At 50.3% G+C, this 22,595-nt stretch overlaps 1 protein-coding gene across 2 annotated transcripts in view; it reads right to left on the bottom strand.

Moving 5' to 3' along the window:
- Incenp (inner centromere protein) overlaps nt 1-21,145 on the bottom strand; it is a 30,567-nt gene extending 9,422 nt beyond the window's left edge. Inside the window, exons 1-12 of one of the 2 annotated variants that reach the window (XM_046445553.2) lie at nt 21,001-21,145; nt 17,875-18,025; nt 17,322-17,435; nt 15,655-16,475; nt 10,197-10,248; nt 8,852-8,909; nt 8,618-8,735; nt 7,571-7,622; nt 6,823-6,937; nt 6,616-6,750; nt 317-426; nt 119-239 (exon numbers count right to left, since the gene is read on the bottom strand). In XM_046445553.2, the coding sequence (XP_046301509.1) occupies nt 119-239; nt 317-426; nt 6,616-6,750; nt 6,823-6,937; nt 7,571-7,622; nt 8,618-8,735; nt 8,852-8,909; nt 10,197-10,248; nt 15,655-16,475; nt 17,322-17,435; nt 17,875-18,014 (1,836 nt within the window). In that variant the 5' untranslated portion in view covers nt 18,015-18,025; nt 21,001-21,145. Of the gene's footprint in view, nt 1-118; nt 240-316; nt 427-6,615; nt 6,751-6,822; nt 6,938-7,570; nt 7,623-8,617; nt 8,736-8,851; nt 8,910-10,196; nt 10,249-15,654; nt 16,479-17,321; nt 17,436-17,874; nt 18,026-21,000 lie in introns of both variants that reach the window. The other variant, XM_046445552.2, reaches the window with a different exon arrangement.
- Nucleotides 21,146-22,595: the final 1,450 nt, after the last annotated feature.

Raw genomic sequence — 22,595 nt, forward strand, 5'->3', positions numbered from 1 at the left:
GTGTTAAACCCACAGCTTCCCAAGAGGCCCAGCCCCACCCTCAGCCTGCCAAGTCTGAGTGCTCAGGCCCCACCAGGGCGAGCCCACCCTGCATGGCAGCCCCAGCCCAGGCTCTCACCTTCTCGGTCTTCTCATCGAGCTGAGCAAACTTCTGCTCTATCTGCTTCTTCTTCTCCTCCTTCATCTGCTCCACGCGTTCTCGGGCCTGCATCACCTTGCGGAGGCGCTCCTCACGCTTCCTACGGGCACAGAGAGTCTTACGAGACCCGGGAGGGCTGGAGATGGGAAGGGCAGGGTCAGGGGCCAGGCCACTTACAGCTTCACCTCCTCCAGCCGCCGCCGCTTGTCCTCCTCCACCTTCTGCCTGCGCAGCTGCTCAGCCTCCTCCTTCCGCCGCAGATTCTCCAGGCGTTGGCGCTCCTTCTCCTGGGGGTGAGAGGGGCTGGGACATGAGCAAGGACAAACCCCACTCCAAAGGCTGCCCAGCCTCAGCCAGGTGGACAGCAGCAGAGAATGTTCCTTAGAGGCAGAGGTGCCCCTAGCATGCCCTCCATGCTCACCCAGGCTGGGCAGGGGCTTCGGTCTCTGCTCTCAGGAGGATCCAAACGCCTCCAAGGGCCGGAGTCACAAAGCACCCTCAGCTGTGCCCTGCCAAGTTATGGGCAGCACAAAAATCAGGCTCAAAATTGAAATGTGTGTGCTGATTCTATAAATAATGCATTTGAAAAAGAGAATGGAGGCTGGGATTGGGAAGGGACCAGAAGACAGCTTTGACAGCTCTGGCTACTGTTTTGCATAAGGAGCCAGCACACACACAAGCACTGTCACCATCATGCTTTATAACGTACGTTATTTGTGAATACTTTATTCTTTTGTGTACATCAACTATTTCAGAAGCATTGAAAACAATAAAGTATTATCAAGTGCTAACAAAGGTTACTATGGTGAGATAGATTAAATATGATATTTCTTAATTTTCTGAATTCCCATGATAGAATTTTTTAAAACAAGTTTTTAAAAGTAGTAGTAGTTGTATAGCAGATCGATGCTAGCACCCCATCTGGGCAGACCCAAAAAGCCACAGGAGGGCACAGTTAGGGCGTGGACACTCCCTGGCCAAGGGCAAGTCTGCTGTTTTCCCCCTAAATGATCTGGGGCTGAAAATAGAGGCTGAAGCCAAGGCCATAGCCCTGCACACACCACCCTCAACTGGCTTCCACTCCCTCTTTGGACTTAGCTTCCAATAGCCAGCCACCCCGCTCCCCCTCCAACTGGTTACTATCAGTTTCTCCCTGGCTCCTGGCCAACTGACGCTGACAAGAAGAAATCTAGCAGGGACGTGGCACGATCCTCCTGAAGCTCTGGTTAAGGGCTAGAGCAGAGTAAGCACGCACCACCTATTCTTCCCACCTATGACGGTCACAAAACCTGGCAGAACGCAGAGAACAGCTACTTGAAGCCTGTGAAGAATAAAGCGGCAGGCAGATCTGGAAACAAGACCAGACTCTGAAGCACCAGCAATAAGTTCTCCTTTACCTCTCCTGCCCAGCCCAGCCTGAACTCAGTGCAGCCTGAAACCCCAAAGGGTCAGGATCAGCTGGGTGCAGAAGGAGAACTCCAAGAAAAGCCCCCTAGATCTGACTCAGGGAGCAGAAAGAGAAAGTCTGAGACAGTACACAAATCCTTTCTGTCATGGTAACCAGGGGCTGCAGCAGTTGCTGCAGACTCCAGACTATGGAACTATGTTCCTGAAAGTCTAGGCTCAAACTTGTTTATTACTCTTTGCTTCTTGGTCTTTCTGCCAGGTGGCCCTGGGTGCAGTCATAGAAGCACAAGGTAGAGCCAGGTAACCAAAGTCCTAGCTCCCTGGATGGAAAAGGAGAGTTCCAGAGAACTGGAAAGTACTGAAGGAATCAGGAAAGGGATTCCATGGATTATTTATGAGTTCCTAGGCTCTGTTCCAGGCTGCAGATGCAAGCATCTGACTCTAATTATCACACCCAAAACTAAGATAAAACAGATCACCTTCAAGCCCCTTCAGACTGGCACACACTCCGCTAGACCCATACAGCAAAGGCTTGAAAACATGAACCGACTTTGGATGCACATGCCACAGAAGACAGATGGGAACCTGCAGCCTGAAAATGAATCAAGTCGCTTGCTGCTAAATTGCAGAGTTGGTAAAAATATCAACACTCTCCACAAGATTTAAACAAGACCCAGAGCCTCAAGCCTAATAAGAAGAACATTGAAGAGACAATCCAAAAATCACTCAACATGCAGAGAAACAGGAAAATCTCAACTGACATGGGAAAAAACAATTAACAGACTCCAAGGTGGCATGGTTGTTGGAATTTATCTGAAAAAGACTTTAGAATGGGTATTTCAAAAATGCTCTGATAAGTCATCACAAATATTTTCCCGAAAACTAGACAAACAGAAAAATCCCAGCAAAGAAACATGAGATATAAAAGAAACAAATGGAAATTTTAGAACTAAAAATGCAATAACTGAAACTTTAAAATTCAATGGATAAGTTCAACAGCAGAAAAGACAGGACAAATATAGCAAAACTGAACATAAATCAATAAACATTAATCAAATTGAACAGAAAAAGTTATTGAAGAAAAATTAACCAAACTCACTGTTTTAAGACAAAATCACAAGGCCTGCAGGCGCAGTGGCACACGCCTGTAATCCCAGCAGCTCAGGAGGCTGAGGCAGGAGGACTGCAGGTTCAAAGACAGACTCAGCAACTTAGTAAGGCCCTGAGTAACTTAGCAAGACTCTATCTCAAAATAAAATTAAATAAATAAATAGGGGATGGGGCTCAGTGGTTAAGTGCCCCTGGGTTCTATCCCTGGTATCAAAAAAACAAAACAAAACAGGTCTTCATGTGATTCATTAGTATCTTATAATCTCACAAGGAGAGGAAGGTGATGCTTAAGAACATTTTAAAAAACAATGACTGATAATTCTGCCAAGTCCAGTGAAATACATGATCTTGGGATTTAAGGTCAGTGAACCACATGACCTTGACAGGAGATGCACCCAAAACTATAAAGAAATCCTTGAACACATGCATCATAAACAAACCTAAAAACTAGAAACAAAAGTAAAGTATTAAAATCAGACAAAATAAAAGAATACACTCCCTACAGAGGAACAATATTTGGAATGACTAAAGATTTCTTATGAGAAGGAAATTTTTAAAGTTTTTAAGAAAAAAAAAATTTATACCCAGTGTAAGCATCTTACAGAAATAGGAAGAGAGCTAGGCTCCTCAGATAAAGGAAAACTAGAGAATGAGTTGCCAGCACACCTATTCTAAAAGAACCATTAAAAGAAGTTTTCCTCTCCACAAAGAAACATGAAATATCCAGAACAAAGAAAGAGCAACAGAATTGGCAGATACCCAGGTCAAGAGAAAATTCTTTTCCTCTTGAGTTCAACAAGATATTCAGCAGTTGAAAGCCAAAATTAGAATGTATCTTAATGGAGTCGTCAAAACCAAAGGATGTAATTTGCAAGACAACTAGAGCAACAGTGGGGGAGGCCAAGGGGCCCAGGGGGAGGTTTTTGCACATCCCCACACTGGGGAAATGGTGGCTCAACAGACTAAGTGGAGCACGGAATGCCTGGAAACACCTGGAGAGAATGCTGCAGAAGGATAGTCAAAATCACAACAGATAAAATGGAACACACAAAAGTTTTCTAGTAAGCCTCTGAAAAAAGAAAAGGGGAAAGATCAAACAAAAAAAATGATAATAATAATAAAGTAATGGTGGCCCTAAATTCCAACCTATCATTAAATATAAATACATCAAATTAAGGCATTGTCAGAATTATTTTTTAAAAACCAATTATCTGCTGTCTGTAAGAAACTCGCTTTGAATATGATGGTTCAGATGCGTTCAAAGACCTTGGGCAGACAGCAGGAGGCTAATCTCCAAAGGTAGCTATGACTCAACAATTAACATGACATTCTCCAAAAGTCACCACCACACTGAGCTGAGGGCAAACAGGTCAATGGCTGCTAGGATCAAGGCAGAGGGATGGTATGACCACACAGGGGCTGCTACTGGCGCTCTGTGGTGATGGAGAGGTTCTGCATCCCAACTGTGATGGCGGTTACATAAATCATGTTAAAATTCATTGAACTATACTCCCCACCCCCCGCAAAAAAAAAAAAAAGTCCATTTTACTGTAAGATCACTGTTTCAAACAAAACATTTCTTAAAAAGTGAAGAGAAAAATGGGAGGAAAGAGAGACACAAGGAGCCACAAAAGTCAAGCTGGGTGCAGAAAAGGCCTGCAGGACACTGGGGCTCCACGCGGAGGGAGGAAGGGCAGGCCTTCAGCACACCCTGGCTCTGCAACTACCCAGACCTGGGGAGAACAAGAGGAGGGTGGGGCCCACAGGCTTCTCCACGCAGCTGCGGCCATCTGCTCTCCTTCCAGGAAAGCACCTCAGAAGCAAAGGCCATGTGGCACCAGACTGCCACCCTCTCCTCCTGCTCCAAGAGCAGAGCAGACTCCAACTTTCAGCAAGGCTCAGTGAAACAGAATTGTGTCCCAAAGCTCAAGTGACAGCTTTCCCAGCACAGACCAGAGCCCTTCATCTTGTTGCATTACAAATTTAGTAGGAAAACTTGGTGCTTCAGAGTAGCTCATGTCACAGAATCTGTTTCTTCTCTGCCTGCTTCTCAAAAACAGGCTGGGTTGTTCCCGCTCCCCAGAGGCCCAAGCAGAGGCTGGGAGGACACCATGAGCCAGGGAAGCCCCTTCTGCCTCCAGAGACCTCACCTAGGCAGTCTGTCCTATACCCAGTGCTGGCTTTATACCAAGTCCTGCAGTAGGTACCTGACACAATTACTCTCTGGGCCATCAAATCTCTTTGAAGTTCTTACTAGTCTCTTCATTTTGTGACCAAGGAAACATAGGCCCAAAGAAAGTGTGGCCCCTAGTTTTCCAGGTAAGGACTGTCCATACCCACCAGATGCCCTGTTCAGGGGCCTGGACTCCCCAGAGCAGAAAAGGGCAACGTCCCAGATGTCTCAGTCACACCCATGAGAACTGCAAATCTCTAATAAATCAGGGTGTGGGGCACACAAGGGCTAGCTAGTCCTCTTCTTTACTGTGGGCCCAGGAGCCTAGTGGGAGCCTAGCACAGTAACAGGAGTGTAAGGCCTCGGCCTCCTGGCTGACAACTGGAAGGCACACTATCACCCCACCAGGGAACGGGGCTCCCTACAGGAAGGGCAGGCTCCAGACCCACCAGGCCAGGTACTGGGAAGCCCCTCCCACCTGCAGAGGTGATCAGCTGGAGGCAGAAGCCCTTCTGGTAGCCAGTGGGCAGCCCTCCAGGGCTCCCACAGGAAACAAAGGAACAAAGGTTAGCCTTGGCAACTGGCACAGGAGCCCAGCCTGAAGGCTAAGCAGGCGTGAGCTCCTCTAGGTTCTTACTCAAGGTCAGTAACCTGGCTCAGCTCAGCTGAGGTGTCTGAGAAGAGAACAGCTTCTGTGGCCTTGTTTCTAGATGTCACTACAACAATTCTACTGTAAGGTTTGGTATTTTGTTTCATTTCAATACTGGGGATTGAACCCAGGGCCTTGTGCATGCTGGGCAAATGCTCTACCACAGAGCTACAGACCCAGAGTCAATTCACTATTAATAGCCCAGTTCAAAGCCAGACCTCCCTCCCCCGTAGCTCCACCAACTCAAGGCTACAGCTTAGATCTGTGACCCAATAAATCTCAATGGCTCTGGGGACCAGAGACAATCTGTCTGTTCTCTTAGCAGACCCACAGGCCCCCAGTGCTGGGGACAGGGAAGAGAGGGGGTGGTAGGAAACAACTGGAGCTGTAGTCCCAGTGAACAGCTACAGGACACACCCTGCTTATGTCCTTGCCAGAGCAAGGTCACAAGCAGAGGGCAGACTCGGCAGAGGGAGGACACCAGACCCCAGAACTTCTGAGTGCCTCCAGCCAGCCACCCGGTGCCTCAAATGCCCCTCACCGCCATCCCCGTCTCTTCCTAATGCTCCCCTTGCAATGTTAGTGCTTCCACAGCTGTCAGTTACACAGACAGGGCTACCCAGGGAAGTGCTAGGTGAGCTGTTACAGGACAGGAACAGGCTTTACTTACGACAAAGCTGTACTGTGAAGAAGACAGGAAAAAGCCAAGAGTTATTGCTAGGCTGGGCACAACCCACAAGGCAGGCCCCAAACCTGGCAGTGACAGCAGGCGTCTGCTCAGAGCCTATACTCTCACTAGCAGTACAACCCCATGCCCACCTGAAGCGTCTGTGCCACTCCTCACCTGAGCCCTCACACTTGGGAGGACAGTGAGCACTGTAGGTCTGCTAGGCCCATCCTGCCACTTCCCAGCCCAGGGTTCACACTGAGCCACCAAGGCTCTGGGCCACAGTCCAGAGGACTAGAAGGTCAAGGCAGTGACCCCAGTATCAAGCTGCTCATGGCCACAGAGCCTTGAACTGGCCCTTTATCAGAGCCAGGCCATACCTGCCTCTGCCCCTGTCTCTGTCTGGACCCACACTACTCCCAGCAGCCCCAGCTTGAGCAAAGCCGGACCAGAGAACGGGGCTCCCTCACCTTGGGGTCCACACGCAGGGGAGTATTGCGCTTGATGAAAGACTTCATGACACTGCTGCGGGACCCTGAGGTTGGGGTCATGAGCATCTGGTTCCTCTGCACTGTGTGCAGAAAGGTCCGGAGGGGCCGTACCACCTGCCAGTGAGGAAAGAGATTAGGACAGGGCAAACAGGACAGGGAACAGCACAGAGCTGGGAGCCTACTCACCTTGCTGGCTGGGCAGGGTGGGGAAGGAGTCTTACACCTGGGGGGCTGCAGCTCCTCATCCCCCAGATGATGCTCGTCCAGTTCACTCATCGCCTGCTTATAGCTGCGTTTCCTCCTGCCCAGGCACATTGGCAACGGTCACAGGGCAGACCCATGCACCCTCCCCACACTCCGCCACACCCCATAAAAAAACATAAAAAGTCAGCCCTAGCCAGGCACTGTAGCTCACGCCTATAATCCCAGCAGCTGGGAGGCTGAGACAGGAGGATCATGAGTTCAAAGCCAGCCTCAGCAAAGGCTGGTGAGGTGCTAAGCAACTCAATGAGACCCTGTCTCTTAATAAAATACAAAATAGGGCTGGGGATGTGGCTCAGTGGTCAAGTGCCCTGAGTTCAATTCCTAGTACCAAAAAAACAAGTCAGGATTCTGGACTGGAAGGGACTATAGTGTTGGGGTCTCCCAGGCCAGCTCTCTGGCTCATGCAGAGAAAGGAAGGTGACCAGTCCAGGGTCACATAGCCAAAAATACTCAGAGGGACAGGGTTTATGACTAGATCACCCCATTCCCAGGCCACTGCTGGCACCATAGCATTGAACAGCCTCCTTCAATAAGTCAGAACACAGGCCATGAATCCCAACAAGAAAGGAGCCCCTCAACAATGACCCCTCCTTGTGCAAAGCCTTCCAGTTCATGCCCCTGTGGACCCCTTGAAAGAAAATCACCCACATGCCCCTTCCCAGGTGCAAACCTGACACTCCGGGGTGGCTCTCTGTGTCTATCTGCTTCATCAGTCTTGGCCTCTGTGAAGACAGCAATTTCAACAGGGCTGCAGGACAATGTTGGTGGGCTGGGCATGGAGGGACTGGGAGAGGTGGCTCCCAGCTGGAGCTATAGGAGGGGCAGGCTCTTCCTGGCAGCCCCCAGGGTGGCCCGTGACAGAAGTGTAAGCCTTAGCAATGTAGTCACTGGCTCTAAGGAATTTATGTTCATCCAGAGCCTGACACACTATCCCCAGGCCAGAACCCTCAGCCCCAGTGCCTGGTATCTGTGGCAAGAATGGCAGGACAGTCCCACTGGAGCAACAACCCCTGAAGCTCCATGCACAGTTGCTAAACTGTCAATGGGCCTTGAGCCGGTGACACCATGGCAGAAGGACAGGCTCCTGTACAGAGTCACCATGTGGAATGCAGGCTCAGGATTTGCTTCACATTAGGAGAAAGTGCCCCTTACTCCAAAGGGAACTTGCAGCCACCCTGGGGGCTGTAGGGCTGGCACAACCATTGTCACGGACCCTGCCATAAAGAGAAGGAAGCCACAAAATCTTACAGCTATAGTATTCTCCCCACCAGAGGAGAAGCACTCTTCCCAGGAGATGTAACCCCAACCCCAGGATCCCCCGAGGAGCCCAGAAAGCCAGGGAGGGCTGCAGGCCAGCTCCCAGAGCCATGGTTCTCCAGCCCTCTGTCCACAGGGAAGGACCTACGAAGGTCAACAGTGAGCCAGATACAGAGACAAAGCTGGCGGCCAGGCTCTCCCCTCTTTCCCTTGGAGTAGAGTTCAAAGCCTGAACCAGGCACCTCACATTCATACCCTGATTCAGGCCCTTCCCCCTGCTTCCTGCAGCCAAGGCCACTCGTGCAGCACCCAGCAACAGCGCCAGCCAGAAGATCTATGCTATCTTCAGGTTTCATTTACTCCAGAAAATGGGGTTCCTTGTCCCAAGACAGGCCAGGCTGAGACCAGCACGGCCTCCTGTGGCTCTGGTACCTGCATGCAGCAGGTCAGGAAGACTCACCTTGTTGCCCTTCAGAGGGTGCTTCCTGGTCACCAGCTGCAGGCTTCAACGTGGTCGTACTAGGGGCAACCTTGGTGGCACCATGGAGCCTCGAGTTACTCCCATCATTCTTGGAGGCCTGTGAGAAGAAGCAAGCTTAAGGGGCCCTGCCTGGAACTGAAGGCCTGGGATGACTGTGATGTGGAGCAGAGCCCCGGGGGCCCTCAGGCCCTCCCCCGGGGCTGCCCGCCTCACCTCTGGCTCGTCTGCCTCCACAGGCTCATCCTTGTCACTGGACTCCTTGTGCTCAGGGCTGAAAGCAGAAGGGGATACTACAGGGACTCCCCGGCAAGTCTAGGCCCTCCCCCCGTCTCTGGGGTACTCGGTGTCAGAGGACCTGACCTGGGCACACACCGACAGCCCCAAGGCATGATGGGAGGATGATAGCCATGACCAGCAGCTTCCTGGGCAGAGGATGTCAGCTTTGAACCTGGTTTCATCTCGCCCCCATCATGGCTTTGATTGGGAGGGCAGCTTGCTATCCTTTGGTTCTTTTTTTTTTTTTAGTTGTCAATGGACCTTTATTTTATTTATTGATAAGTGGTGCTGAGAATCGAACCCAGTGCTCACACATGCTAGGCAAGCGCTCACCCCTGAGCACAGCCTCAGCCCCAGCCCTATCATTTGGTTCTTAAAGGCCTGGTCCCCAAAGGTCCCTATGTTAAAGGGCTGGTCCCCAGAGTAACGCTACTGGGAGGTGATGGGCATTTTAAGAAGTGGGGACTAGTGGAGGTCTTAGGGTCAATGGGATGTGGTCTGGATGGGGATAGTGAGGCCCCACCGGCTCCTTCCCTTCTCTTCCTGGCCCGGAGGTAAATGGCTTTGCGCCCCTAGGCTCTCCTTTGTGATGCATGCTGCTGCCAGAAGCCCAAAGCAACAGGTCAGTTGATCATGGACTGAGACCACTAAAACTGGGAGCTTTTTCTCTTATTAGTTGGTTATCTCAGGTGTCTGTATTGGAAAGTTAACACAGAGCCCACTCCCAGCTCACTGCAATCTCCTGGACCCAGATGAGCCCTGTCTCTGGGTCCAGGGGCTGGTCAGGCCAGCAGGTATGCCCAACCCAAGCGGTGGCCCTCTGCTCCAAAGCCAGAAGGGAGGGGGCTGGCTTTAGTGATGGCAGAACGTGGCCTCCAGGAAGAGGAGTCAGTGTCATGGCCCCAGGCAGTGTGACCCTGGAATGGGGAGCACTCCAAATCCTCCAGGCTACCCCCATTCTACCTCACCTGCCCCAATCTGAAGGCGTTCTTCGTGGCTGCTCTACCTCATCTACAACCTATGGAGCCCACCTTTCCACCAGGACAGGCCAAGCAGAGCTGACAAGTACTACATAGAGACCGGCACCCTGCTGCTCACTGGCTGGTTAAACGGGCTGGGGGGAAGGGCAGGGCTGCCAGCAATGCCATGGATGGTCCAGCTCGGGGAGGGAGGGCGCAGCAGCAGGAAATGCTTCCATCCTTGGTGCTCACCTCAACTCCCTGGTCCCCAGAGTGCCCTGCCCACACCTGGGAGTGTCCCTTAGCCCTGGAACTGAACTCACCTGACTTTTTGGGGCACCTCAACATTCAGGAGCCTCTCCAGGTAACTGTGACCTGATGGAAAAACAAAGGATCAAAAGGTGTCTTCAGAAACTGGCCATGTACCACACCAAGAGGCTCACAGAATCAGCTCTAGCAAGGGCTTAGCCATCGCTCCCTTCAGGAGACACAGGCCCACCATGTCCTGGGCCCTTAGCCTGACTTCCTCAATGGACCTACAGACTTTATGCCTTCTGCTACTGCCTAACATGGCCACCGGAGGCCACAACTCAGCTCCTTCACTAGGCATAGCTTTGGGTCCTCAACTCCCAGCACAGGTGCTACACAAAGAGCTTATTCATTCAACAAACATTCATCGAGTGCCTGGTATGTACTGGGCCCTGAGTCAGGCCCACGGAACCAACAGTGAGCAAAACCAACAGAGTCACTGTCTGGTCTTCACAACCAACAAATAATCCCATAAAGGACATTATGGAGCAATGACAAAAAAGAGCAAAGGTTTTTAAAAGCCTAAAAAGGGGAATCTGAACTGGTCTGGAGGATTCAATGTGTAGAACAAAGAAAGGGAAGAAATGGGAGGGAGAAGGAAGCCCAGGCCGGTGGCTCTCAAACAGTAATCTCCAAAACCTGGATATCCCCAGACCTTTTCTGGAGTTCCACGAGGTCGTAACCATTTCACCCTAATATTAAATAATTACTTTCCATTTTCACTAGGTTGACATTTGCCCTGAAAACACAAAAGGGGTGAGGTGGGAGAAGGGGACTACAGAAGCTTAGCACCAATCAAGACCACAGCAGAAAGCATCATCTTATCTCATATAAACAGTCTAACACTGTCCTGTCTGCTATGTGGGTGCTAACACACAATAAGGGGTGGGGGCGAAGATAGAAGTTCATTGGATTAGACAAAGGGGAACAAGGGAAGGGAGGGAGGATGAGAATAGGAAAGACAGTAGAATAAATTGGGCATAACTTTCCTATGTTCATATCTGAATACATGACCAATGTAACTCCACATCATGCCCAACCACAAGATTCGGATCCTAATTAGCATAGTTACCCCATATATGTATGACAAAATATACTCTATTGTTATGTATATTTAAAAAAAGCAAATTTTTTTAAATGTCCTCAGTGAAGAAGCATTAATTTTATTAAATCTAAACTCAAGTGCCTGTCTTTTTAATATTGTGCTCAACACAGTGGTTAAGTATGTAAAATGTGCATCTACTACAAACCCAGGTCTCCATGAAAAGTGCCTGTGTTTGAATTGCCAGCTGAACTAGCAATTTTTCTTCAACTTTTTTAGTTGAAAGAATAATTAGCAATCTTCAGCTATCCAATGTTGGATATCTGGACAATATCCTAAAAATAAATGAAGTGAATCCATCCCTTAAAATATAACAACTAATGCATTTGTTGACATTAAAAAAAAAAAGAGCTCTCCCCCCAAAAAGTAGAATTTTGAAAAACATGTGTCCACCACCGGAAGCACTGCAGTTTCCCGAGACCTAAAGACTTTTCTGATGAGATCAGAAAACAAACATGCTTATTTGATATTACAAAAAGAAGTCTGTGGATGTTTTTGAAGATGTATAATTCAAAGAAACACATCTTCCAAATGACCAATGCATAAGGTTATAAAACCACTTTGATTCAGTCAAAGCGCAAGACAGGTCAATGAGGAATCAACGACATGATTTCATTACAAGGAGCCTTCATGAAACTGTCACTTATTACACTGGGTATAATAACAAAGGACATGCACAATTATCTAGAAAAGCCAGATAAAAGCCCTCCCTCTTCCCATGATTACACATGTGTAAGGCCAAATTTCTCAGATACATCAACCCAAACAGCAAAATGCAGCAGATAAGATGCAGAATCTGGCTGTCTTCAGCTAAGCCACACATTTAAGAGATCTGAGAAGTGTGGAATAAGGTCAGTCAGTTTTGGAAAAGTTGTTTCAGCAAAAATCTTATGTTAAAAGGTAAAAGGCTTGACACTTTAGTTTTTTTAATATTAAGATATTAAATATTTTAAATCCTTTAATATTAAAATATTATTAATAGATAACAACTATTAAGTAATTTCTATTTTCTATAAAATATTAACTATTTTAAATACTTTTAAATTCCTTACTTTTAATTTCTAATATAGTAACTAGCTTATAATCAAAAGCTTTTTGCAGTCCTCACTGATTTTTAAAACTGGAAGCAGGTGCTGAAACCAAACCTTGAGAGCCACCAGTCTAGGGAGAAGGAGAAGCACCTCCCGGAGCCAGAGACAGAACAGCCTTCTGGGGGTGTGGAAGGCAGACCTGCTCAGCTGGCTCATCCTGAGCCATGGGAGCGTGACCAGAGCTAAGGCGGAGAGGCAGCTAGGATCTACGGGCAGACAGGCAAGGGGATGGAACAACAGAGTGGCAAGGCACCGAGGAGGAAGCAAGAAGCAGGAAGGGGGGACCTCTCTTTCTGGGGTCTGGTAGCCAGTGGGAGGAGCAGCTTCAGAGTCAGAATGGCAGTCAGAATGACTATTCACACGACAGGGCTCTGTTCCTAGCTTCCATTCCAGCGTCAGAGCAGGTCTGGTGGCAGGGAGGTGGCCTAAGGCCAGGCATAAGGACTAAAGGACTATTCCCCAGTGCAGAAGTGGCCAGGAAGCCACAACAGAATCTGACCTACATAGCAGAACCTTCTAGAAACCCTACAGTGGCAGCCCCTGACCCTTGCCTATCCACTTGAGAGCCAACCTGCCTGTCCACTGCTGCTAGACAGCCCCTCCTCAGTATTTGTGCACCAGGCCAAGAGGGCCAGGGCTTCGTGTCCCTGGTCAGCAGCTCCTCACCAGTGCTTCACGCAGGCTTCCAGATGTCCCCTGTGTCTACCCTTTCCTGCCAGTCACCTTTTCCTGTCTCATTTCCTCTCCACTCTCCTGCTGCAGATACTTCCCTCATTTCTAAAAAGAATGAGTTGCATGTAAATCCCTGCGGCAAAGGCTGCTTTAGGGGACAACCCCAACCAAGATGCCACCTGAGTTGCCCATCCAGCCACACCCAAGTCTGGAGTCAGAAAGACACCCACAAAGTCTCCACATCCCCTCTTCACCACTCCATAGCTGTGTACCCTGGTCACACCTACACGGAGCTTCAGGGACACTGCCCTTGCTGTGTTTGGCTTGTTAAGTGAGATCTACTAAGCATGTGCCACACCCAAGCACTAGACAGGTTCTCCACCCACATTCAAGGCAGGTACTATCACCGTTTCACAGATGCAGACACTGAGGTTGAGAGAAGGGGTATACCCAAGGTCACCCAGAGTCTCTATGACTCCAGATCCTAGACCCTACCTCCTCCTCTCCCTCTTCCTTCCATCTTAAGAAGGAATGTGAGCAGTAGGCTTGGAGTCAGACAGACTTGGTCACATGCCAGTCCACTCAGAAGACCACCTGGGAGCAGAGAAGGGGCAGAGAAGGAAGAGCAACCAGAAGGGCTTGGAACTACAGATCTGATCTCAAAGCATGAGAGGAGCTCCAGAGATCCTCTCTCTTCCTATAGCCCCCGCCTCACCTGCCCCTGCTGGACCTCTCTCTCAGGATCAGATTCGGGCCTGGGGAAACCTCCAAGGCAGATATGAGCCACCTAGGTACGTCTAAGAATCTAAAAGGGACAGTGTACCAGACTCCTGCCGCATGCCATGCTTCACAAGACCCAAATTACACCACCACACGACCAAGGGCAGTGCCCAGGAGAAACCTGCCAAGGTGAGGTATCTGCACCTGCCTGAGGGGCCCTGCCCTGGGGCTTTCAACAGGCCTCAGCAAGCACTTGCCTTCCTGGACAGAATAAAACTAGTAGGGCTCAAGCCCCAGCTTTCCAATTAATAGACACCATGACCTCCAAAGCCTGTCTCCTCCTCTGTTGAAGGAAATCCTAATAAGCAAACAGTGCTGTTCACAGACCAAAGGAGATAACCTTTTCTTTTGCAAATTTTATAAGTTCCAGGCAGATGCCAGTTACTTTGTACCACCCACTAATATAAAACGTGGCCCATCCTCTCTATCAACCTCACTGTCCAGACCAACCTCTAGTCTGCCCTGCAGCAGCCTCCAGCTCCCTGACTCCCTCCCTCCTTCCTCTTGGCCTTTTCTTTCCCCATAATGCTGGGGATTGAACCCAGGGACTCACACATGCTACCTAAGCATTGTACCAGTGAGCTACCTCATCAGTCCTTTTCATTTTTTATTTTGAAAAAAGGACTTGGTAAGTTACCCAGGCTGGCTTCTGTCTCAGCCTCATAAGAATCTGCAATTTCAGGCATGTGCCATTGTGCCAGCCCTCTTGGCCATTTTTCACAAGGTGCTAGGAATCTTCTAACAACTATCATGGGCCACTTCCTCTGCTCCAGTGGGGTTATGCCCAAGCTCCTCAGATGGCACTTGAGCCCAGACACCCTATCACTTGTTGCTCTGACCCTCAAGGTCTTTGTTCAAGCTGTTCCCATTAGGGATGCCTATCCCCACATTTTTCCCATCTAGCCAAAGCCCAGCCATCCTTCAAAACCCTCCCAACTCAGACCCGCCCCCATCATGCAGCCCTGACTCACAGAGATGCCTACCTCCCTTCTGTGGCTCATAACACTTAGGGCACAGGTCCCCTTCACTGAGATCTGATGATAATAAAAGCAGCTAATGCCATGGAGTCCTTCCTGTGCCAGGCATGATTCTAAACACCCTAGGTGCAATAATGAAGAAAAGCTCATGATGCCCCTGTAAGGTGATGCTATTATCCCAGGTCACAGATGAAGAACCCAGGCCCCCGAAGACACTTACATACCTACCCAAGGCTATAGGGTAGGTAAATGGCCCAGCTGTCACCCAAACCCAGAACTCTAGCTCCAGAGTCAACTTGGTCCTCCTACTCCTCTCACCAGATACTTAGTCATCTGCTCCAGAATGAGCCTGGGGCAGTGAGAATCCACATTCCAGACTAAACGCGATTTCACCAATAGGAGGTGGCATTCCAGCATGCTGCATCTAAGTCAGTCTCTGCAGGACAGGGAAGGGGAGGAACACACTGGCTCTGAGAAGACCCTCCTCAAAGGTTCCAACTTCAACGTGGCCATGAAACACAGGGACTCTGGGGCCAACCTCTCTATGCTTCAGTTTCCTCATCTATAAAATAATGGTTGGATTAGACCTTTATCATCCAACATGGCAGCCACTAGCTATGTGTAGCCATTTCAATCTAAATCAAATAAAAATGTAATAAAATTTAGACTTCCTCAATCAGTCTAGCCATATTTTGAGTGATCAACAGCCAGATGTGGCTAACTGGCAGCTACCATACAGAACAGCACAGATACAGAACAGTCACAGCATCACAGAAAGTTCTCTGCTAGGTGGTCCCTCAGAAACACTCAGCTGAATCAGGGACCAGTTCACACCACCCCCCACACTCACAGATGATGCGGGCAGAGGCAGCTGGCTCCTTGGCAGCCTTCTTGATCTTTTTGCTTGATCTGCGGCTGGTGCCTTCCTGTCTGGACACCAGGGAACACTTTTGGGTGAGTAAGACTTGGGCATCCGGGGAGGACAGGGCAATCAGGCTGCGACGCACTGACTGAGGGACTGCACGGGAGCCCGTGGGGGTGGAGAAGTTCTCTGGCAGGATGGGGGCCAGCACCCGCTCCTTCCATGGAGAGTCTGGAGAGCTGTGTGAGTCCCACAGACCTGGGGAAGCCTGCGCAATCTTGAGCTTGGACACAGACCGTCCAGTCCCAACCCCTCGACTCTTGGTGTCCTGGGGCGTAGCCATCAAAGAGCTCACTGTGACAGACTCCAGTCTTCCGGCCTCTGACTTCTTAGGTGTTGATTCAACATCCGATGTCGGGATGCCCTGGGAAGCCGGAGGTGCAGCTGGAGTGGGAGCTGGGGATGGAACCCGTGACAGAGCTGAGGCAGCCATGCTCTGAGTGAGGCACTGCTCAGCACTCCGGCGCTCAGTAAGGCCTATCACCACCATGGGCTTCTCGGTCAGCATGCTGGGAAGCTCGGGGATAGGTGAAGATTCAGCCGATGCTGTGGAGGAGGCTGCAGCAGCAGCTGCAGCTGCGGCAGCTGCAGCTGCGGCGGCTGCAGCTGCGGCGGCTGCAGCTCGGGTCACCCGCTGCAGCACAGGAGAGCCATTCTCCCCCATCACTGTGGCCAGCTTCTCCACCTTGTCCTTGCTACAGAGGTGCCGGGAACTCAGCTGGCTGCTCCGAGTCTTTCTGCGGGATAATCTGCTGGGGACAGAAAAGCAGGGGCTGAGATAGCTCAACAGGGCAATGGGCACCCCTCAAAAAACTCAAGCCAGAACAGACCAATCTCTCCAGAAGCCACCAGCTCGGCTGGAGTGCAAATCAGAGGACTGGAGGCAAAAGATCGGGGTTCCAGTACATGCTCTGCCACCTCTAGCCATGAGACCCTGGCTGCTCAGTCTCTCTAACTATAAGCTGGATGCAATGTCCAGTCCTCACAGAACTGCTGGGAAGAATAAATTACTATAAACTTCCCTCTGACTGAGGTCACACTGTCTAGCACCCTGCTATGAACTTCACACATGATCTCAAGCTGCAAGATGGCCCCGGGGATGGCAGCACCATCATACCCACTTTGGGGGATGAGGAAACAGGATCAGAGAAGCCCAGAGACGTACGTACAGCTAATAAGGCACAGAACTAGTGTTTACATCCAGACTGCCTGACTCTAAGACCCAGTGACTTCACTCCAATACTTTGCAGTCACCATTTCTGTGAGGAATTATAACATGCCCAGCAACAAGAGGGCTGGACCAGTCATCTGGTCCATACCTCTGGTCACTCTAACCCAATACAGACTGGTTCTCTCTTGTCTCCCAAACTAGGAATCCTTCCCCTCCCCCACCCCTAACATATACACAGGCATCTGCACTCACACACTCTCTGAATTTCATGGTCTTGGTTATTGCTTCACTGCCTAGTTAATGCTTGGTTAATGCTTCACCCACCAGCACAGCTGCAGGTAGCTGCCCCTCCAACACCTTCCCAGAGGGCACCAAGCCTCAGCAGAGACCACCTACCCAGCACACTTGGCCCTGGCCCTCCTACCTCTTCCTGATGGGGTCTCTGTTTTCATCCTGAACACAAGAAACCTGTCGCTTCTTCCGTCGGTTCTTCTGAGAAGGAGTTTTGGGCATCAGCTCTGGCTCTTTGCTGAATTCTCTGTTTGGTACAAGGACAATGACACTTGAGACTTCCTAGCAGAAGCCAGGTCCTCCTTTCATTGATCTGCCCTCCTCCCATTTCCCAGCAGTGACAGGTAAAGCTGGGGTTACCAGCACCAAGAAAGCTCTCCAAGGCCCTGTGTGAATCACCTGCCAGGCACTCAGAGCTTCCTCCGGGACACATGACAGGGAAGCAAGTTCCCAGGTGAGTCCTCACAGCCCCTCACCTTGAGAGGCCCCACCAAGTACAGTGAGCCAGGCAAAGACAACCTCTCCCTCTCCTGCCCATTATACTGGGTCAGGCCCCAGCACACTGGGCCCTCAGGAAAGAGCTGTCTGCTTAGCTGTCAGGTAGGAAATGAACCTGCTATGTGTCCAAAGCCAGAGCATCCCAGGCAGCCCCTGGTGCCCACACCGCACAGCACCCCTGCCTTCACCTTATGAACATGCGCTCCGCCTCCTCCTCGATTTCCTTGAGCCACACCAAGTCCTTATTGTCCATGTTGCAGACAAAATCCATGAGCTTCTGGTCACATAGCTCCAGCAGGTGAATGGGTCCTGGGGCAGTGGTCCCCATGGTGGCTCTTTCTGGTGAAGGCACGGACAAGAGACAGAAAGGTTCAGGGTTAGAGACCGGTACTTTGTTCAGCAGAAAAGAGTTGCCAGGCCACAAACCCCACCCCTAAATCACCACAAGACACCCAGTGCCCAAAGCAGGGCCCCTCTCCAGATGCAGAATTCCAAACACCAGTCCAATGGTTTCATTTGTACATAAAGAAGGACCCTTACCCTCAAGCAGTCCAAGCACCTCCCTCTCCTAAAATATACACTCTCAGGGAAAGGCTGTCCCAGTAAGTCCACACTTCCCATCCAATTCTATTACGAATGTTACAAATCACCTTTTTCAGGCTTAAGATGACAGGCACTGCCACCTGCCTTCTTGGATCAGGAAGAAAGCAGGCACCCCAGCACCCCTCTCCCTGCCTAACCACAGGCCTGCTCTTACTCTCCTGCCACCTTTCATCCTAGCACTTGTGGGTGAGTTATGTAAGGGCTTAGGACACAGCCACCCTGGGCTGCACATGAGCTGACCCCGGGCTCTAGCCCACCAGACATCAAATCCAACTGCCTCTTTAAGAAGTTGGTAAGAAAGTAGGGTATGTTCTCCAAAGGATCCCACAACCTTCTCCCTAGAGCTGAAATGCCCAATAAATGGATAAAGGAACATGAGAGGAAAAGATAAGGAATCCCTTGCTTTTGAGAAAACTTGTCTCCAAATATTAGGAAAGGGAAAACACAAATGAGGTGGGCTTTTTTCCTTACTTTCTTAAAAAACTAGAAGCTTAGATATCTTCCTTATAACTTGGTAAGATAATCATCACAGAAGTCCCAAGCTAAGATGAAGTATTCTATTACAGTCAAATGAGGGGTTCAATAAATACCCCAACTGTTAAGTGAATGAAAGAACAAAAGTGTGGGTGATGGCCATAAGCCATAATAACAGACTGCACACCTCATGTCATGAGTGACACCCTGATTTATACCTTCAAAACCAAGACGAGCCATGCACAGCTCAACCTACCACCTAGGATAGAAGGTCTGGGAGTAAGGCCAGATTGCTGACCCCTTGATCCTTCTGGAGCTTAACACTAGGTCAGGTTACAGCCTCAGAGGATTTTCTTAGGTCTAATTTTGGAGCACACACTAGCCTTTGTTCTTCAAAGGAGCTCTGCCCTCCATCTGGAACATTCTCACCCATTTTCTACCACTTGGATCTCAGATCCTCAGTGAGGACCTGACCATCAATCTAAAACAATCCCAGCCACAAACCCATCCATTGATTCAATCCCATGCACACCACTGGGTGTGTTTAACTGCCTGTCTCTGCTCCCAGAAGACAGGCCCTTGTCTGTCTCACTCATCACTGAAAGCCCAGAGCCCTGCACAGCACCTGGCATTTGTTGAATGAATTAATCCATCCATCCATCAATCTCATAGGAACCCCTCTCCACCATCACAACAGTGACACTAACTGAACAACTCAAGGTACAGGTTAGGGCAAGCCAGTACACATCCAAAGCTCCTGCTCCCAAATGCCAAGGGCAGCATTAACTGGGTAGGGCCAAACAGGCAGAAACACACAGGTTCTGGGCAAAGCCCTCATCTGCAGTCAGCTAGACTTGGGCATCTCCTTTCCACTGCCAACCCTCTCCTGCCCCCAGCACTTCTGCACCCAGGGCACAGCCCAGACTCCGGTCCAAGGCCAGCAAAGTGGTTTGTAGAGGAACTAAAGGGAGCAACAACTGGACAACTTTTTAAAGTATTTGTTTAAACTGACAAACTGGATGAGTGATTCTTTTGCTAAGTTCAAAATACCATTTGAACTTCTTAGGGTAGATGTGGTTTTAGCAGACTTTGAATTAACTATTTAAAAAACATCACCATTTGGGGCTGGGGATGTGGCTCTAGGGGTAGCGCGCTCGCCTGGCATGCGTGCGGACCGGGTTCGATCCTCAGCACCACATACAAACAAAGATGTTGTGTCCGCCAAAAACTAAAAAGTAAATATTAAAAAGAAAAAAAAGATCACCATAAGTTAGAACAGAGGGGACCCTGAGAAAAAAGGAAGGAGTGCCATCAGCCTCCTGGAAGAGCAGCAAAACCCCCATCTTCAGGTTAAGAACCTATGAACAGACCCTGAGAGCCCATTGAGGAGGGAGACGTTCTTCCTCTCCACAAACACTTTTTCCACACCGTACACCAGACGAGAGCCCCCCCACCCCACGGCCCTCCTCGGCACCTCCTCTTTGGGGAGTACGGGAGGTGGACACCTCTCCACCACACCTCCGTGCAGGTGTTACAAGGGCTGCCCCGATTACGGAGTCGTACTCCATGCCAGGGCCAGGCAGAATCACTTTTGATTCTCGCCCCAATCTCCAGGACACCCGTGTGCAGCTAAGGAAACAGGAAAAAGAAGTCAAAGTCGCCCAGTCAGTAAGGGGCGGGGCCTAGATTTAAATTGTGCTCTTAACCACTCGCTGGAGGCCTCCGGGACGGCGGCCTGGGAAAGCTGGGCGCCTAGTCTCGGCTCCAGGCACCCTCACGAGCAGCCCGCAGCTGAAGGGAACCGCGCTTGACAGCGAACGCGCTTGGGGGGTGACAAAATAAGCCGCAGCGTTGGCCTGTGCGAATGGCCAGTTTAAAATGCTACTCAGCTGGGGCGCAGCACGCCGAGCTAGGGATTTAACAGAACCGAAACGTCCGCTGGCACCGTCCCTCCAGACGGCCCGGCCGGTTTGGGGCTTCCTGGGGGCCCAAGTCAATCAAAAGCCAAGTCCTTGGCACAAAGCGCGGTGCTAGGCCCCCGGCTGGGGAGGGGACGGGGTTATTCTCTCCGACCCTAGGCGTTTAAGGGGGGCGGGGGTGTGTGTGATCTCGCCACTTAGAAGAAGGGACCCCTACGTTTCTACGTTGCAAGGGGCAGGGGTGAGGGGGTCACGAAGCGGGGGAACAAGTCGCTCACCTCCCCCCCGCAACCCCGCCCGCTGCCCGCGCTCACTCACTTGACTGCACCGAGTCTCTAAAGGGTTGCTCCGATTCAAGTCCGCGGTCTCCCTAAGTAAGCCCCCGCCTCCCAGATCCTCCCGGCTCCCGGCCTCGTAGGCTCTCAGCACCGGAGGAGCAACCGGGCGGCGCTGCGCGGGCGAAATCTACGATTTTCAAAACTGAAGCGTCAGCCAATCCGCGGCGAGTTTTTCCGGACGGTTGAAAAACTCGAAGCCAATCAGATAATAGGAAGAATCAAACAGGTCACTCATTGGCTTTCCTGATTGTCAATCGGAAGGATTAAGAGGCGGGGAAAGGACGCTTTAACCCTCCTCAGCTTCCCGGAATCGCGGTGCGCAGGTCTAGACTAAGTCGCCCGCTGTCCGGGCGTCGCGCGCCTTCCGGAACTACAAGCCCCAGAGTGCACTGCGAAGGCGTCGCGCGGCACGGGGAGGGTCGGGGAAAGGGTTCCTCCTTGTCGCGGATGTATTCCCCAAACCTATGAATTCCCCTGTTCTGTCTCTACCGTTTTCCCTCACAAGGATTGACGGCTTACCGTTTTGGAGAAGTAAAAAGAAAACGCTTTGTAAATCGCGTCGGAGTTTATTTATACAGAGTCTTCCGTCATCTCTGGGGACGGTCACCTGGGTCACATCTGCATGTCCAAGTGTTTCTAGTAGTTGTCAACGGGAAGCGGTTTTGCCCCCACCCAGCACACACATCTGGCACTGTATGAACACATTTGCTCTGGGAGGTAGCACAGCCACCCACCCACAGCAAACAATTATCTGACCCTATGTATCAGTGTTTCTGCTGTTTGAGAAACTGCTTCAGGCACATGTGTTGTGGAGGGAGGTTGCCATGGTCTGTAAAAGAAACCAGCTAAATCAGCTCAGCCTGGGTTTCATGTCCAGTACTGAAGAAAGAAGGAAGGAAGGGAGGGAGGAAGGAAGGGGAAAAAAGTAAATTTGGCCTGGTGCGGTGGCACACGCCTGTAATCCCAGCGGCTTGGGAGGCTGAGGCAGGAGGATCACAAGTTCAAAGCCAGCCTCAGCAAAATCAAGGTGCTAAGCAACTCAGTGAGACCCTGTCTCTAAATAAAATACAAAATAGTGCTGGGGATGTGTACCACTGAGTTCAATCACCAGTACCAAAAAAAAAGTAAGGGATTGAAGGGATTCAGGAAGTACAATCCCAAAATATGCAAAGTGGTATGCTGGTTACTTCAGGCTGAAGGGAACTGCAGATGCAGAAGAGGGGCTCTTCCTGAATGTCCTCTGCCTGATCAAAAGCAGATCCTCCACCTACAATCCAAGTGTTATAAAAATGCTCCCCAAAATTCTTATCTATCCCATCAGGAATGAGCAATACACCATAGGTGGAAGAGAGTAGAATCTCTCATCCTATGCAGACACGAGAGCCCATTCCACCTGAGAGCCCATTCCTCTTTTCATGATAACTCCCTCTCCTTGCGTTGCCTGCATCTTCCTCTCCTGTCTCTTATAGAGAGGTTACATAAATCTTTAGGTTACATTAGGTTTGGGGATGTTCTCTTTTCCCTCGGGTGATGCCCCACATACAGTAATAAATAATAAGTCATTGTCTTCTCTTA

This window comes from Marmota monax, unplaced genomic scaffold (assembly GCF_021218885.2).
Source record: "Marmota monax isolate L192 unplaced genomic scaffold, Marmota_monax_Labrador192_F-V1.1 WCK01_AAM20220418_F8-fsc00038, whole genome shotgun sequence".
NCBI lineage: Eukaryota > Metazoa > Chordata > Mammalia > Rodentia > Sciuridae > Marmota > Marmota monax.